Raw genomic sequence first — 17,971 nt, 5'->3', positions numbered from 1 at the left:
AGCCTCCCATGTATAAATCCTGTCTTACCAGCCTCCCATGTATAAATCCTGTTTTACCAGCCTCCCATGTATAAATCCTGTCTTACCAGCCTCCCACGTATAAATCCTGTCTTACCAGCTTCCCATGTATAAATCCTACCTCTCATACCAGCCTCCCATGTATAAATCCTCTCTTACCAGCCTCCCATGTATAAATCCTCTCTTACCAGCCTCCCATGTATAAATCCTCTCTTACCAGCCTCCCATGTATAAATCTTCTCTTTGGCATTTTTTAGGTGATCCATGTCCAAGAAAAATGAAGTGGCTTTCCTGCTCAGGTTGTGAGAATTACTGCCCAGTAAAAGGACGCAAATGTGTAAACGTCTGCAGGACGGGTTGTGTGTGTAAGAAGAAGTATCTCATGCATTTTGGGAAATGCATTTATAGAGCAACTTGTCCAAAAAGTAATGTTCATGGTAAGGAGTCTCTTCAGTTACAGGAAACAATGAAAAAAAGCCAACCTCGGTCCTCAAGGCACACTAACAGTCCTGGCATTAGTGATATCCATGCTTGAGCACAGATGGTTATATCAAAATAACTGAGGTACTAATTACAGTAAGTCACCTGTGCTCAAATATGGTTATCCTTAAAACCTGGTCTGTTAGTGTGTCTTGAGGACCATAGCTGGGAACCAATGCACGAGTATCCAGATGTCTTTAATGTTCCTGATCAACAAAGAACTATATAGGATTATATTAACACTTGGAATTCAGCTCTGGAACAGCAATTGGACACTTTGCAGCGATTGAACATTTACTAACACTTAAAAATCTATATAAAAAATTATCTGTTACACCCCATTCACACTTACATGTAAATCCCGGGTGTTTGCACAAGCACGCTCATCGACCTGGGATTCAGGTAAGTGTGAACCCAGGACTCTTTACCAGGGTCGAGCTGAGAATTGGGAAATTGCCAGCTCTCATACCTGAAAGGGGAATTCGTAAATGTGTGATTTAGCCCCTAAAGTCACAACATCGATGTTAATTGATTTAGATTGATTATTAAAATGATTAAAGCCTACCTTTAGTGAACTTACCCCTAGGTGTACAAGGGCACATCTGTGTTCCTACATCAGGATATGTTATTCGCAACTGAATATTAAAGTAATAAATAAAATAATAATAATAATGAATAAATGACAACAAACGTTATAAGCAATAAAAGCTGACTAGCGAGCCACCAAGGGCCTGATTCAGAGCCGGACGCAAGTGGCTGCTTGTTCGCTCTGAGCGATGTTTGCCCCACTGCACATGCGTACGGATCGTAATACGCATGCGCGAACCAGTCATTGCGGCCGAAAATCGTGTGCTCGCTAAATAGCGAATGCCTGATATTCTGAGTGACAATGAGGCGTATGTGGGTGGTAACAGGGGAAGGTGCTTGAAAACGGGGAGTGGAGATCCGAACGCAGGCGTGCTTAAAGGTCAAAGCGGGCGTTTTATGGGTGTGCATAATTACTACAGCAGCGTCATTGACCGCGTCACTGGGTTATTTTATAGTCTGAACTGCTCGCAATATTGTGGTTGAAAAAACCAACCACAAGAATAGCGAACGGTTCATACCCTGTTCGATGTACTCGATTAATCTAATAAATAGCGGACATGACGTATGATGCGAGCGGCCAGGGGGCATAGTTTCCCAAAAAACGACCGCAAGTTTTGTTCGCTCGTTCAGACCTAGAGGCGTGAACAGGCCGCAAACAGCGAACGGTTCATTTGAATAGCCACCCCTATTTTCTGGACGAGCGAGCGCAAATAGCGACCGGCTCTGAATCAGGCCCCAAATATCTTTCTAGGACGCCATGTATCTGAGCCATTATCTTATGTCCCACCAATGACTGGAAATCACTTATTGTATATTACACCTGGGCTAGGGCCTGATTCTGCATTACACGTTATTGCAATCTCAGCTGCGATCTCGCTCGCTATGTGTGTGTGATAATGTGGTAATGTCTGCGCACAGACCCCCGCCTGAGATAGTGTACGACAGACTGAGCAAATGCTATTACACCCACTTCCCCTGTCTGCGCTGCGTGCTGATCCTCCGGGGGTATGTCCTGAGTAAGTCCTGGGCTGCGCAGATTCCTGATCTACTTTCTCTAACAATAAGACTGTGAGACTGTGGTTCTGCGATCGGGAAAGCAGCCGTCAGCGCAGACATCCCCCCTGGGTTTCTCATAACACGCCCACGGACCGGTCTCTTTTTGCGAATACTATCGGCCACCTACCTAACTCCTCCCAGGAATGCCCATTATTTGCAGTGATCTGCTCAGGACGTTGGGATCGTATAGACAATGCGAATGGCGTGTAAAACTACAGCTCGCAGGTGCGCACTGAGGCATTCCTCACATTTCGTGCTTGAACAAAAAATGGCTCAAATGCATGAACATCGGCAAAGTGTACACCTCTGACCCTACGGCAAAAACGCACGGGGCGATGCAGAATGAAGGCGATATTGCGGATGTGTCCGGCATGTGTTCATTCCGGAGCTGAGAGTCTGGAGCAATGGATAATGCTGACATGGAGATGACTCAGCCACATCGGCACTTGTATAAGAACTAGGGGTGTGCACCAGCCACTTTTCGTGTTTTGTGTTTTGGTTTTGGATCTGGATCTTTCTTCGTGTTTTGGATCTGGATTGGTTTTGCCAAAACCACCCTTCCGTGTTTTGGGTTCTGGGTTTTGTGTTTTGGATCTGTATTTTTTTAAAAAAAGCATAAAAACAGCTAAAATCACAGAATTTGTAGGTTTTTCTGCTCCTATGCTATTATTAACCTCAATAACCTTAATTTCCACTCATTTCCAGTCTATTCTGAACACCTCACACCTCACAATAGTGTTTTTATGTCCAAAAGGTTGCACCGAGGTAGCTGGATGACTATGCTAAGCGACACGAGTGGGCGGCACAAACACGTGACCCATCTAGGCGTGAAACTGCAGTGGCAGACAGGATGGCAGTTTGAAAAACTAGGCCCCAAACTGTACATAATGCAAAGAAAAAAAAGAGGTGCAAGATGGAATTGTCCTTGGGCCCTCCCACCCACCATTATGCTGTATAAACAAGACATGCACACTTTAACAAACCAATAATTTCAGCGCCAGGGTCTGCCACACAACTGTGGCTGAAATGATTGGTTCGTTTGGGCCCCCACAAAACAAGCTGGCAATTAATCTGTCCCTGCACAAACTGGCTCTACGGAGGCAAGATGTCATCCTCATCCTCCTCATCCACCGATTCCTCACCCTCTTCAGTGTGTACATCCTCATCCTCACAGAGTATTAATTTGTCCCTGCTGGAACCACAGGTCCCTCTGTACGTTCTGGAGGCTGGTCTCCCTGGAAGAGTTGATAATTCATTTTATGAACATCATCTTCTCCACATTTTGTGGAAGCAACCTCCTACGCCTTTCGCTGACAAGGTTCCCGGCTGCACTAAACACTCTTTCGGAGTACACACTGGAGGGGGGGCAACTCAGGTAAAATAGAGCCAGTTTGTACAAGGACCACCAAATTGCTTCTTTTTCCTGCCAGTACAGGTACGGACTGTCTGACATGCCTACTTGGATGCTGTCACCAATGTAATCCTTTAACAGACAGACGCACGCTTGTCGCTGCTGCTTTGAGGATGCAGGTGCGGCTACAGCCCACACAATTCACAAAGACAGAAAAAAGAAGAAGAATATTTTTATTGTTTGTGTAGCACACTTTGAGGGTGTCACCACCCTTTAACAGACAGACGCACGCTTGTCGCTGCTGCTTTGAGGATGCAGGTGCGGCTACAGCCCACACAAGTCACAAAGACAGAAAAAAGAAGAAGAATATTTTTATTGTTTGTGTAGCACACTTTGAGGGTGTCACCACCCTTTAACAGACAGACGCACGCTTGTCACTGCTGCTTTGAGGATGCTGGTGGAATCTAGACGGGATTTGGAACCGAGGACACACTACCTCCATCAATTGTCTAAATCCCACTGCACTAATGTCGGATACCGGACGCACGTCTAACACCAACATTGCAGTCAAGGCCTCAGTTATACGTTTTGTTTCAGGATGACTGCTGTCGTACTTCATCCTCATTGCTAGGGACTGTTGGAGGGTCAATTGTTTAGTAAAAGTAGTGATGTTCCTACTTCCTCTCTGGGATGATGAACATCTCCCAGCAGCAGCAACAGCACTAGGAGGAAGTGGTTCTTGATCTTTCCCTATTTTATTTTTATCGGAGAAAGTTTGGTCCTCCATATATGTTATATTGATATATACGTGCGGCTAAAGCGCACACAAACACAGAAAACATTTTTTTATTTTTGCTGGAGAGAAGTGCACTTTGTGGGTTACACCACCCTTTAAGAAATGAGCCAGCCGGCTCTTTACTTATGGGACACAGGCGCACGCTTGGCGCTGCTCCTTTGTTGATGCACGTGCAGCCACAGTGCACACCAGTCACAAACACAGAAAATATATATTATTTTGTTTTGGAGTGTACTTTGGGGGTTACAGAACCCTTTAACGGTCAAGCCAGCCGGCCCTTTACTTATGACACAGGCGCATGCTTGGCACTACTTTGTTGATGCACGTGCGGCTACTGCGCACACAATTCACAAACACAGAAAATACATTTTTTTTTGGTTTGGACTGGAGTGTACTTTCGGGGGTTACAGCACCTTTTAACGGTCAAGCCAGCCGGCCCTTTACTTATGACACAGGCGCACGCTTGGCACTACTTTGTTGATGCACGTGCGGCTACTGCGCACACAATTCACAAACACAGAAAATAATTTTTTTTTTGGTTTGGACTGGAGTGTACTTTCGGGGGTTACAGCACCCTTAACGGTCAAGCCAGCCGGCCCTTTACTTATGACACAGGCGCACGCTTGGCACTACTTTGTTGATGCACGTGCGGCTACTGCGCACACAATTCACAAACACAGGAAATATTTTTTTTTTTGGTTTGGACTGGAGTGTACTTTCGGGGGTTACAGCACCCTTTAACGGTCAAGCCAGCCGGCCCTTTACTTATGACACAGGCGCACGCTTGGCACTACTTTGTTGATGCACGTGCAGCTACTGCGCACACAATTCACAAACACAGAAAATAATTTTTTTTTTGGTTTGGACTGGAGTGTACTTTGGGGGTTACAGCACCCTTTAGTGGTCAAGCCAGCCGGCCCTTTACTTATGACACAGGCGCACGCTTGGCACTACTTTGTTGATGCACGTGCGGCTACTGCGCACACAATTCACAAACACAGAAAATAATTTTTTTTTTGGTTTGGACTGGAGTGTACTTTGGGGGTTACAGCACCCTTTAATGGTCAAGCCAGCCGGCCCTTTACTTATGACACAGGCGCACGCTTGGCACTACTTTGTTGATGCACGTGCGGCTACTGCGCACACAATTCACAAACACAGAAAATATTTTTTTTTTTGGTTTGGACTGGAGTGTACTTTGGGGGTTACAGCACCCTTTAACGGTCAAGCCAGCCGGCCCTTTACTTATGACACAGGCGCACGCTTGGCACTACTTTGTTGATGCACGTGCGGCTACTGCGCACTCAATTCACAAACACAGAAAATATATTATTTTTTTAGCACTTGGGGGGAGCACCCCTGATGGACAGAGCACCCCCTGGACAACACTACAGCACCCCTTTAGAACTGGGACACTGCACAGTACTTTGGAGTGGACACAGCCCCTATGGAGAACTGACTGCACAACACAGTCCAGCCAGCCCCTATGGACTTTGAAGTAGTGGACACAGCCCCTATTAACAACAGCAGCACAACACAGCCAGCCCCTATGGACTTTGAAGTAGTGGACAACAGCAGCACTACACTACACTACACTACACAACCCTAACTCCCACCCTCCCTCTTCACTGTCCACAGCCGAGTGAGAAAATGGCGCCGACGTGGGTACCTTATATAGGATCCAAAACCCGCGAGACTCGGAAGGCGGGATGATGACGTTTTACCTCGATTTCAGATCCGAGTCAGGCGGGAAAAGTCGAGCCTGACACAGATCGGACTCTGATCGGGGGGGTTCGGATTTCAGAAATCCGAACCCGCTCACCCCTAATAAGAACGGGGGTAACAGGACACGTACTATAAGTGCAGAGAGAGTGCTGACAGCATTGCAGAGCAGAGTTGTGTGTACAAATACTATAAGTGCAGAGAGAGTGCTGACAGTATTGCTGAGCAGAGTTGTGTGTACACGTACTATAAGTGCAGAGAGTGCTGACAGTATTGCTGAGCAGAGTTGTGTGTACACGTACTATAAGTGCAGAGAGAGTGCTGACAGTATTGCTGAGCAGAGTTGTGTGTACACGTACTATAAGTGCAGAGAGAGTGCTGACAGCATTGCTGAGCAGAGTTGTGTGTACACGTACTATAAGTGCAGAGAGAGTGCTGACAGTATTGCTGAGCAGAGTTGTGTGTACACGTACTATAAGTGCAGAGAGAGTGCTGACAGTATTGCTGAGCAGAGCTTTGTGTACACGTACTATAAGTGCAGAGAGTGCTGACAGTATTGCTGAGCAGAGTTGTGTGTACACGTACTATAAGTGCAGAGAGAGTGCTGACAGTATTGCTGAGCAGAGTTGTGTGTACACGTACTATAAGTGCAGAGAGAGTGCTGACAGTATTGCTGAGCAGAGTTGTGTGTACACGTACTATAAGTGCAGAGAGAGTGCTGACAGTATTGCTGAGCAGAGTTGTGTGTACACGTACTATAAGTGCAGAGAGAGTGCTGACAGCATTGCTGAGCAGAGTTGTGTGTACACGTACTATAAGTGCAGAGAGAGTGCTGACAGCATTGCTTAGCAGAGTTGTGTGTACACGTACTATAAGTGCAGAGAGAGTGCTGACAGTATTGCTGAGCAGAGTTTTGTGTACACGTACTATAAGTGCAGAGAGAGTGCTGACAGTATTGCTGAGCAGAGTTGTGTGTACACGTACTATAAGTGCAGAGAGAGTGCTGACAGTATTGCTGAGTAGAGTTGTGTGTACACGTACTATAAGTGCAGAGAGAGTGCTGACAGTATTGCTGAGCAGAGTTGTGTGTACACGTACTATAAGTGCAGAGAGAGTGCTGACAGCATTGCTGAGCAGAGTTGTGTGTACACGTACTATAAGTACAGAGAGAGTGCTGACAGCATTGCTGAGCAGAGTTGTGTGTACACGTACTATAAGTGCAGAGAGTGCTGACAGTATTGCTGAGCAGAGTTGTGTGTACACGTACTATAAGTGCAGAGAGAGTGCTGACAGTATTGCTGAGCAGAGTTGTGTGTACACGTACTATAAGTGCAGAGAGAGTGCTGACAGCATTGCTGAGCAGAGTTGTGTGTACACGTACTATAAGTGCAGAGAGAGTGCTGACAGCATTGCTGAGCAGAGTTGTGTGTACACGTACTATAAGTGCAGAGAGAGTGCTGACAGTATTGCTGAGCAGAGTTGTGTGTACACGTACTATAAGTGCAGAGAGAGTGCTGACAGTATTGCTGAGCAGAGTTGTGTGTACACGTACTATAAGTGCAGAGAGAGTGCTGACAGTATTGCTGAGCAGAGTTGTGTGTACACGTACTATAAGTGCAGAGCGTGCTGACAGTATTGCTGAGCAGAGTTGTGTGTACACGTACTATAAGTGCAGAGAGAGTGCTGACAGTATTGCTGAGCAGAGTTGTGTGTACACGTACTATAAGTGCAGAGAGAGTGCTGACAGCATTGCTGAGCAGAGTTGTGTGTACACGTACTATAAGTGCAGAGAGAGTGCTGACAGTATTGCTGAGCAGAGTTGTGTGTACACGTACTATAAGTGCAGAGAGAGTGCTGACAGTATTGCTGAGCAGAGTTGTGTGTACACGTACTATAAGTGCAGAGAGAGTGCTGACAGTATTGCTGAGCAGAGTTGTGTGTACACGTACTATAAGTGCAGAGAGTGCTGACAGCATTGCTGAGCAGAGTTGTGTGTACACGTACTATAAGTGCAGAGAGAGTGCTGACAGTATTGCTGAGCAGAGTTGTGTGTACACGTACTATAAGTGCAGAGAGAGTGCTGACAGTATTGCTGAGCAGAGTTGTGTGTACACGTACTATAAGTGCAGAGAGTGCTGACAGCATTGCTGAGCAGAGTTGTGTGTACACGTACTATAAGTGCAGAGAGAGTGCTGACAGTATTGCTGAGCAGAGTTTTGTGTACACGTACTATAAGTGCAGAGAGAGTGCTGACAGTATTGCTGAGCAGAGTTTTGTGTACACGTACTATAAGTGCACAGAGAGTGCTGACAGTATTGCTGAGCAGAGTTGTGTGTACAAATACTATAAGTGCACAGAGAGTGCTGACAGCATTGCTGAGCAGAGTTGTGTGTACACGTACTATAAGTGCAGAGAGAGTGCTGACAGTATTGCTGAGCAGAGTTGTGTGTACACGTACTATAAGTGCAGAGAGTGCTGACAGCATTGCTGAGCAGAGCTTTGTGTACACGTACTATAAGTGCAGAGCGTGCTGACAGCATTGCTGAGCAGAGTTGTGTGTACACGTACTATAAGTGCAGAGAGAGTGCTGACAGTATTGCTGAGCAGAGTTGTGTGTACACGTACTATAAGTGCAGAGAGAGTGCTGACAGTATTGCTGAGCAGAGTTGTGTGTACACGTACTATAAGTGCAGAGAGAGTGCTGACAGCATTGCTGAGCAGAGTTGTGTGTACACGTACTATAAGTGCAGAGAGAGTGCTGACAGTATTGCTGAGCAGAGTTGTGTGTACACGTACTATAAGTGCAGAGAGAGTGCTGACAGTATTGCTGAGCAGAGTTGTGTGTACACGTACTATAAGTGCAGAGAGAGTGCTGACAGTATTGCTGAGCAGAGTTGTGTGTACACGTACTATAAGTGCAGAGAGTGCTGACAGTATTGCTGAGCAGAGTTGTGTGTACACGTACTATAAGTGCAGAGAGAGTGCTGACAGTATTGCTGAGCAGAGTTGTGTGTACACGTACTATAAGTGCAGAGAGAGTGCTGACAGTATTGCTGAGCAGAGTTGTGTGTACACGTACTATAAGTGCAGAGAGAGTGCTGACAGTATTGCTGAGCAGAGTTGTGTGTACACGTACTATAAGTGCAGAGAGAGTGCTGACAGTATTGCTGAGCAGAGTTGTGTGTACACGTACTATAAGTGCAGAGAGAGTGCTGACAGCATTGCTGAGCAGAGTTGTGTGTACACGTACTATAAGTGCAGAGAGAGTGCTGACAGTATTGCTGAGCAGAGTTGTGTGTACACGTACTATAAGTGCAGAGAGAGTGCTGACAGTATTGCTGAGCAGAGTTGTGTGTACACGTACTATAAGTGCAGAGAGAGTGCTGACAGCATTGCTGAGCAGAGTTGTGTGTACACGTACTATAAGTGCAGAGAGAGTGCTGACAGCATTGCTGAGCAGAGTTGTGTGTACACGTACTATAAGTGCAGAGAGAGTGCTGACAGTATTGCTGAGCAGAGTTGTGTGTACACGTACTATAAGTGCAGAGAGAGTGCTGTCAGTATTGCTGAGCAGAGTTGTGTGTACACATACTATAAGTGCAGAGAGAGTGCTGACAGCATTGCTGAGCAGAGTTGTGTGTACACGTACTATAAGTGCAGAGAGAGTGCTGACAGTATTGCTGAGCAGAGTTGTGTGTACACGTACTATAAGTGCAGAGAGAGTGCTGATAGTATTGCTGAGCAGAGTTGTGTGTACACGTACTATAAGTGCAGAGAGAGTGCTGACAGTATTGCTGAGCAGAGTTGTGTGTACACGTACTATAAGTGCAGAGAGAGTGCTGACAGCATTGCTGAGCAGAGTTGTGTGTACACGTACTATAAGTGCAGAGAGAGTGCTGACAGCATTGCTGAGCAGAGTTGTGTGTACACGTACTATAAGTGCAGAGAGAGTGCTGATAGTATTGCTGAGCAGAGTTGTGTGTACACGTACTATAAGTGCAGAGAGAGTGCTGACAGTATTGCTGAGCAGAGTTGTGTGTACACGTACTATAAGTGCAGAGAGAGTGCTGACAGCATTGCTGAGCAGAGTTGTGTGTACACGTACTATAAGTGCAGAGAGAGTGCTGACAGCATTGCTGAGCAGAGTTGTGTGTACACGTACTATAAGTGCAGAGAGAGTGCTGATAGTATTGCTGAGCAGAGTTGTGTGTACACGTACTATAAGTGCAGAGAGAGTGCTGACAGTATTGCTGATCAGAGTTGTGTGTACACGTACTATAAGTGCAGAGAGAGTGCTGACAGCATTGCTGAGCAGAGTTGTGTGTACACGTACTATAAGTGCAGAGAGAGTGCTGACAGTATTGCTGAGCAGAGTTGTGTGTACACGTACTATAAGTGCAGAGAGAGTGCTGACAGTATTGCTGAGCAGAGTTGTGTGTACACGTACTATAAGTGCAGAGAGAGTGCTGACAGTATTGCTGAGCAGAGTTGTGTGTACACGTACTATAAGTGCAGAGAGAGTGCTGACAGTATTGCTGAGCAGAGTTGTGTGTACACGTACTATAAGTGCAGAGAGAGTGCTGACAGTATTGCTGAGCAGAGTTGTGTGTACACGTACTATAAGTGCAGAGAGAGTGCTGACAGCATTGCTGAGCAGAGTTGTGTGTACACGTACTATAAGTGCAGAGAGAGTGCTGATAGTATTGCTGAGCAGAGTTGTGTGTACACGTACTATAAGTGCAGAGAGAGTGCTGACAGCATTGCTGAGCAGAGTTGTGTGTACACGTACTATAAGTGCAGAGAGAGTGCTGACAGTATTGCTGAGCAGAGTTGTGTGTACACGTACTATAAGTGCAGAGAGTGCTGACAGCATTGCTGAGCAGAGCTTTGTGTACACGTACTATAAGTGCAGAGCGTGCTGACAGCATTGCTGAGCAGAGTTGTGTGTACACGTACTATAAGTGCAGAGAGAGTGCTGACAGTATTGCTGAGCAGAGTTGTGTGTACACGTACTATAAGTGCAGAGAGAGTGCTGACAGTATTGCTGAGCAGAGTTGTGTGTACACGTACTATAAGTGCAGAGAGAGTGCTGACAGCTTTGCTGAGCAGAGTTGTGTGTACACGTACTATAAGTGCAGAGAGAGTGCTGACAGTATTGCTGAGCAGAGTTGTGTGTACACGTACTATAAGTGCAGAGAGAGTGCTGTCAGTATTGCTGAGCAGAGTTGTGTGTACACGTACTATAAGTGCAGAGAGAGTGCTGACAGTATTGCTGAGCAGAGTTGTGTGTACACGTACTATAAGTGCAGAGAGTGCTGACAGTATTGCTGAGCAGAGTTGTGTGTACACGTACTATAAGTGCAGAGAGAGTGCTGACAGTATTGCTGAGCAGAGTTGTGTGTACACGTACTATAAGTGCAGAGAGAGTGCTGACAGTATTGCTGAGCAGAGTTGTGTGTACACGTACTATAAGTGCAGAGAGAGTGCTGACAGTATTGCTGAGCAGAGTTGTGTGTACACGTACTATAAGTGCAGAGAGAGTGCTGACAGTATTGCTGAGCAGAGTTGTGTGTACACGTACTATAAGTGCAGAGAGAGTGCTGACAGCATTGCTGAGCAGAGTTGTGTGTACACGTACTATAAGTGCAGAGAGAGTGCTGACAGTATTGCTGAGCAGAGTTGTGTGTACACGTACTATAAGTGCAGAGAGAGTGCTGACAGTATTGCTGAGCAGAGTTGTGTGTACACGTACTATAAGTGCAGAGAGAGTGCTGACAGCATTGCTGAGCAGAGTTGTGTGTACACGTACTATAAGTGCAGAGAGAGTGCTGACAGCATTGCTGAGCAGAGTTGTGTGTACACGTACTATAAGTGCAGAGAGAGTGCTGACAGTATTGCTGAGCAGAGTTGTGTGTACACGTACTATAAGTGCAGAGAGAGTGCTGTCAGTATTGCTGAGCAGAGTTGTGTGTACACGTACTATAAGTGCAGAGAGAGTGCTGACAGTATTGCTGAGCAGAGTTGTGTGTACACGTACTATAAGTGCAGAGAGAGTGCTGACAGCATTGCTGAGCAGAGTTGTGTGTACACGTACTATAAGTGCAGAGAGAGTGCTGACAGCATTGCTGAGCAGAGTTGTGTGTACACGTACTATTAGTGCAGAGAGAGTGCTGATAGTATTGCTGAGCAGAGTTGTGTGTACACGTACTATAAGTGCAGAGAGAGTGCTGACAGTATTGCTGAGCAGAGTTGTGTGTACACGTACTATAAGTGCAGAGAGAGTGCTGACAGCATTGCTGAGCAGAGTTGTGTGTACACGTACTATAAGTGCAGAGAGAGTGCTGACAGCATTGCTGAGCAGAGTTGTGTGTACACGTACTATAAGTGCAGAGAGAGTGCTGATAGTATTGCTGAGCAGAGTTGTGTGTACACGTACTATAAGTGCAGAGAGAGTGCTGACAGTATTGCTGAGCAGAGTTGTGTGTACACGTACTATAAGTGCAGAGAGAGTGCTGACAGCATTGCTGAGCAGAGTTGTGTGTACACGTACTATAAGTGCAGAGAGAGTGCTGACAGTATTGCTGAGCAGAGTTGTGTGTACACGTACTATAAGTGCAGAGAGAGTGCTGACAGCATTGCTGAGCAGAGTTGTGTGTACACGTACTATAAGTGCAGAGAGAGTGCTGACAGTATTGCTGAGCAGAGTTGTGTGTACACGTACTATAAGTGCAGAGAGAGTGCTGACAGCATTGCTGAGCAGAGTTGTGTGTACACGTACTATAAGTGCAGAGAGAGTGCTGACAGTATTGCTGAGCAGAGTTGTGTGTACACGTACTATAAGTGCAGAGAGAGTGCTGATAGTATTGCTGAGCAGAGTTGTGTGTACACGTACTATAAGTGCAGAGAGAGTGCTGACAGTATTGCTGAGCAGAGTTGTGTGTACACGTACTATAAGTGCAGAGAGAGTGCTGACAGCATTGCTGAGCAGAGTTGTGTGTACACGTACTATAAGTGCAGAGAGAGTGCTGACAGTATTGCTGAGCAGAGTTGTGTGTACACGTACTATAAGTGCAGAGAGTGCTGACAGCATTGCTGAGCAGAGTTGTGTGTACACGTACTATAAGTGCAGAGAGAGTGCTGACAGCATTGCTGAGCAGAGTTGTGTGTACACGTACTATAAGTGCAGAGAGAGTGCTGACAGTATTGCTGAGCAGAGTTGTGTGTACACGTACTATAAGTGCAGAGAGTGCTGACAGCATTGCTGAGCAGAGTTGTGTGTACACGTACTATAAGTGCAGAGAGAGTGCTGACAGCATTGCTGAGCAGAGTTGTGTGTACACGTACTATAAGTGCAGAGAGAGTGCTGACAGCATTGCTGAGCAGAGTTGTGTGTACACGTACTATAAGTGCAGAGAGAGTGCTGACAGTATTGCTGAGCAGAGTTGTGTGTACACGTACTATAAGTGCAGAGAGAGTGCTGACAGTATTGCTGAGCAGAGTTGTGTGTACACGTAAAAACTCCCGTCTTTTTCACCATGTAAGGGATTGGCGCAGTTGCGTACTGATTATTATGGGCCTGATGCAGAGATAAACACTATTACACAGAAGCTGCGTCTTTGGATGCGCCCATTGTACAGCAATATCCTTATGCTGGACGAGGCATCTTGTGTCCATAGACGGCTCCTGTGATCCCTTAATTATTTTTTCCTCACAAGAAAGCAAAAAACGAGACCAGAAAACGGGTTATTGGGGCGCACGTAAACAAAATAATTCATCAAAGAATAGTCATTAAGGCTGTGAAATATAATTTTTAATGGATACTACGCTTTTAAATAGTTTAAAGGTTTAAAAGTTGGGGTATATCGAAAATAATGGGTCAATAAAATAAGTATTAAATATTACTGGGTTCTGCAAAGTATCAAATGATTTCCCTTTCAGTACTAATACTAAAGTCTTTATTAGATATGTTCAAATTATGATTATATAATAGGTGTAGTGACAAGAACAAAGAGTAATTGTTCATTCTAACAATAATCACCTATACTCCACCTACTAGGGAAATCAACTAATGCCACTCACAGTACAGTACCTCCTAAATCAATTTCATCTGCATCAAATATATCTCATGTACGATCAATTATAACCTAAACTAGAATAATATCCATTGGTATGTTTAACATAGGGGCCCCAGGGCAACTAAGATGTGGGTGCCCCCTCCAAGCCAGACGGTGCCTGTGCCTTCCACCCACTCCCCCCCCCCCCGCAGCCACACGGCGCCTGTTCCTTCCATTCCCCCCGCAGTCACACAGAGCTGTGTCACTGGTCCTGCACCCCCTCCAGCCTCTCTTACCTTAAATGTCCCGGCTGCCGCAGCTGCTCCTGGGTTCCCTCTTCAGCGTCACGGACATGTGTCCCATGATGCCGATGAGAGGTTTCAGGAGCCGGCCCGCTCAGAGTCTGTGCTGCATCCAATAGAACATCCGCGGCTTCTGAGCCTGGCCCCCCGTCCGAGAACAGGTTCCGCTGGACACCTGGGATGAACAGGGTCAGATCGACCCTGTGTGGGGGCCCAGGGCGACCGCCCCTGTCGCTCCCCCCCTAATCCGGCCGTGGAGTTCAAACAATATTACCTCAAAGCTGATTAGTTGCTATGGGCAACTTCTCCACATTTCTACTGTTTATACTGTAAATCGTTATATTTTAAGCAATATCACAGGTATAGTCTGCATACCGTACATCCTATTACCGACTGTCTCTGAATTTTACAGACGCACGTTCCTAATACATCTCCCATTGTGTTTATTGACAGTACCGTCCTGTTCTAAAGACACCTGGTGGCATGAATGTGCTAAATGTGAAGCATTCTGTTACCCCCATAACAACTGCAACAAGGAGTGTACACGGAGCTGTGTATGCAGGAACGAGAGCCTGGTATTCCATGAGGGAAAGTGCATGGCGTACAGAGATTGTCCTAAACTTACCTAAGGGGTAAGTACCATACTCACTGCAGGACCAAACCTCCCGCTCATCGCTCGTCTTTGCCGCTTGTAGAGGGGCAGTCAGTTTAGCTAATTAACCCTTCAGTAACCAGCAGAAGGAGTGACAGGTATAACTTAGTATGATTATGACTATTTTTACATTTAACCACTATTTTTTCTGAGGTTAAAAATGTCTACTCAGTATATGTTTATTATTAAAGATTTTAATCTTTACAATATCCATAGAGCACTGTACACACTGGACCTCATTCAGAGTCGGTCGTTGCGGCCGCATGGTCGTACGCCACCGATGTTCGCTGAACTGCACATGCGTAAAGTTCGCAATGCGCGTGCGCAAACTAGCTGCTACGATCAGAAATTTTTCTCTCCATGAACACAGCCAGGTCGGTAGTTTGAGTGACAGGAGGAGGCGTTTGTGGGTGGTAACAGGGGAAGGTGCTTGAAAACGGGGGAGTGGAGATCCGAACGCAGGCGTGCCTCATTATGCGAACAGCGTTTTATGGGAGTGCTTACGGATTATGGGAGTGCATAATTAACAAAGTAGTGTCATGGCACACGTGACATGGGAGGTTTGTACACTGACCTGATCGTAGTGCTTAAGAGAGGGTATGGTCAACCTTAAGCTCTACGACCAGCTCCGATGGTTCCCGATGGTCTCGATTAATCCTTATATGCCCGGAGATGACGTGTAATGCGTATGAGAAGGGGGCGTATTTTTTGTCTTCCGGCCGCTTCCTTCCCTTGGTCGGCCAGATAACGATCCGATCTTATGGACGCAACTTGCGAGGGAATCATTTGCATATCCGGCCCCTTTTCCCGTACGACCGTGCGGCCACAACGACCGACTCTGAATGAGGTCCACAGTCTTTTAAAAACCCAGGTCCGACCCCATTTACACTGCATCTTCGATCTGGGTTACTCCCAGATCCCTGTTCACACTGAACTCAGGTATGCCCTGCTGTGAGGTCATAAAAAGTGGGAGGTGACTGCTCCACAACCACCAATCAGCTCATTGTAGGCATGACCCAGGTCAGATAACCCGGGTTGCACCGTTTACACTGCACCATTACCCGGGTCCATCCTGGGTCCAACCCTGGTAGCTACCTGGGTTGGACTGCTGGGTCACTTGACCTGGGTTATTTTTCAGGGACCCTTTTACACTGAGCTGAGACCCGGGTAGACCCAGCAAAAACCCAGGTTTTTGCTCTGGTGTAAAAGGGGTATAATTGTGTTTTATCTAATTTAGGTATTTTCCCCACCTAAATTTTTCACCAGTATCGCAGAGATATTTTAATTTACCTCATTCTTTACCAAATATCCTTCCTATTCTTTATTTTCTTTTAAATTATACTGTACAGTAAATACTTTCTGACTTCCTGTAGTAATTAGATGTTTCTGAAGCTTTACATGAGATAATGTACTGCATGGCCATTACTGTGATCTATACAAGAAAAAAGGGGAAATAACTATGTCTAACCTTGGTAACAATTTACTATGCTTTAATTAGGGGTGAGCGGGTTCGGATTTCTGAAATCCGAACCCCCCCGAGCCCCCCCGATCCGAGTCCGATCCGAGTCAGGCTCGACTTTTCCCGCCTGACTCGGATTCTGAAATCGAGGCAAAACGTCATCTTCCCGCCTTCCGAGTCTCGCGGGTTTTGGATCCAATATAAGGTACCCACGTCGGCGCCATTTTCTCACTCGGCTGTGGACAGTGAAGAGGGAGGGTGGGAGTTAGGGCTGTGTAGTGTAGTGTAGTGTAGTGCTGCTGTTGTCCACTACTTCAAAGTCCATAGGGGCTGGCTGTGTTGTGCTGTGCTGCTGTTGTTAATAGGGGCTGTGTCCACTACTTCAAAGTCCATAGGGGCTGGCTGGACTGTGTTGTGCAGTCAGTTCTCCATAGGGGCTGTGTCCACTCCAAAGTCCTGTGCAGTGTCCCAGTCCTAAAGAGGTGCTGTAGTGTTGTCCAGGGGGTGCTCTGTCCATCAGGGGTGCTCCCCCCAAGTGCTAAAAAAATAATATATTTTCTGTGTTTGTGAATTGTGTGCGCAGTAGCCGCACGTGCATCAACAAAGTAGTGCCAAGCGTGCGCCTGTGTCATAAGTAAAGGGCCGGCTGGCTTGACCGTTAAAGGGTGCTGTAACCCCCGAAAGTACACTCCAGTCCAAACCAAAAAAAAAATATTTTCTGTGTTTGTGAATTGTGTGCGCAGTAGCCGCACGTGCATCAACAAAGTAGTGCCAAGCGTGCGCCTGTGTCATAAGTAAAGGGCCGGCTGGCTTGACCGTTAAGGGTGCTGTAACCCCCGAAAGTACACTCCAGTCCAAACCAAAAAAAAAATTATTTTCTGTGTTTGTGAATTGTGTGCGCAGTAGCCGCACGTGCATCAACAAAGTAGTGCCAAGCGTGCGCCTGTGTCATAAGTAAAGGGCCGGCTGGCTTGACCGTTAAGGGTGCTGTAACCCCCGAAAGTACACTCCAGTCCAAACCAAAAAAAAAATTATTTTCTGTGTTTGTGAATTGTGTGCGCAGTAGCCGCACGTGCATCAACAAAGTAGTGCCAAGCGTGCGCCTGTGTCATAAGTAAAGGGCCGGCTGGCTTGACCGTTAAAGGGTTCTGTAACCCCCAAAGTACACTCCAAACCAAAAAAATATATATTTTCTGTGTTTGTGACTTGTGTGCACTGTGGCTGCACGTGCATCAACAAAGGAGCAGCGCCAAGCGTGCGCCTGTGTCCCATAAGTAAAGAGCCGGCTGGCTCATTTCTTAAAGGGTGGTGTAACCCACAAAGTGCACTACTCTCCAGCAAAAATAAAAAAATATTTTCTGTGTTTGTGTGCGCTTTAGCCGCACGTATATATATCAATATAACATAAATGGAGGACCAAACTTTCTCTGATAAAAATAAAATAGGGAAAGATCAAGAACCACTTCCTACTAGTGCTGTTGCTGCTGCTGGGA

The 17,971-nt window shown here is 46.3% G+C and overlaps 1 protein-coding gene across 1 annotated transcript in view; it reads left to right on the top strand.

The window, feature by feature from the left end:
• LOC148474891 (zonadhesin-like) overlaps positions 1 to 14,996 on the top strand; it is a 97,378-nt gene extending 82,382 nt beyond the window's left edge. The window contains exons 3-4 of the mRNA XM_088458024.1: positions 276 to 455; positions 14,821 to 14,996. Of these exons, the coding sequence (XP_088314150.1) occupies positions 276 to 455; positions 14,821 to 14,996 (356 nt within the window). The remainder of the gene's footprint in view (positions 1 to 275; positions 456 to 14,820) is intronic.
• The last annotated feature ends 2,975 nt before the right edge of the window (positions 14,997 to 17,971 follow it).

This window comes from Taudactylus pleione, unplaced genomic scaffold (genome assembly GCF_031769625.1).
Source record: "Taudactylus pleione unplaced genomic scaffold, aTauple2 ptg000802l, whole genome shotgun sequence".
Lineage (NCBI taxonomy): Eukaryota > Metazoa > Chordata > Amphibia > Anura > Myobatrachidae > Taudactylus > Taudactylus pleione.
The sequence above is the reverse complement of the archived record's forward strand: the minus strand, read 5'-3'. Positions and strand labels throughout refer to the sequence as shown.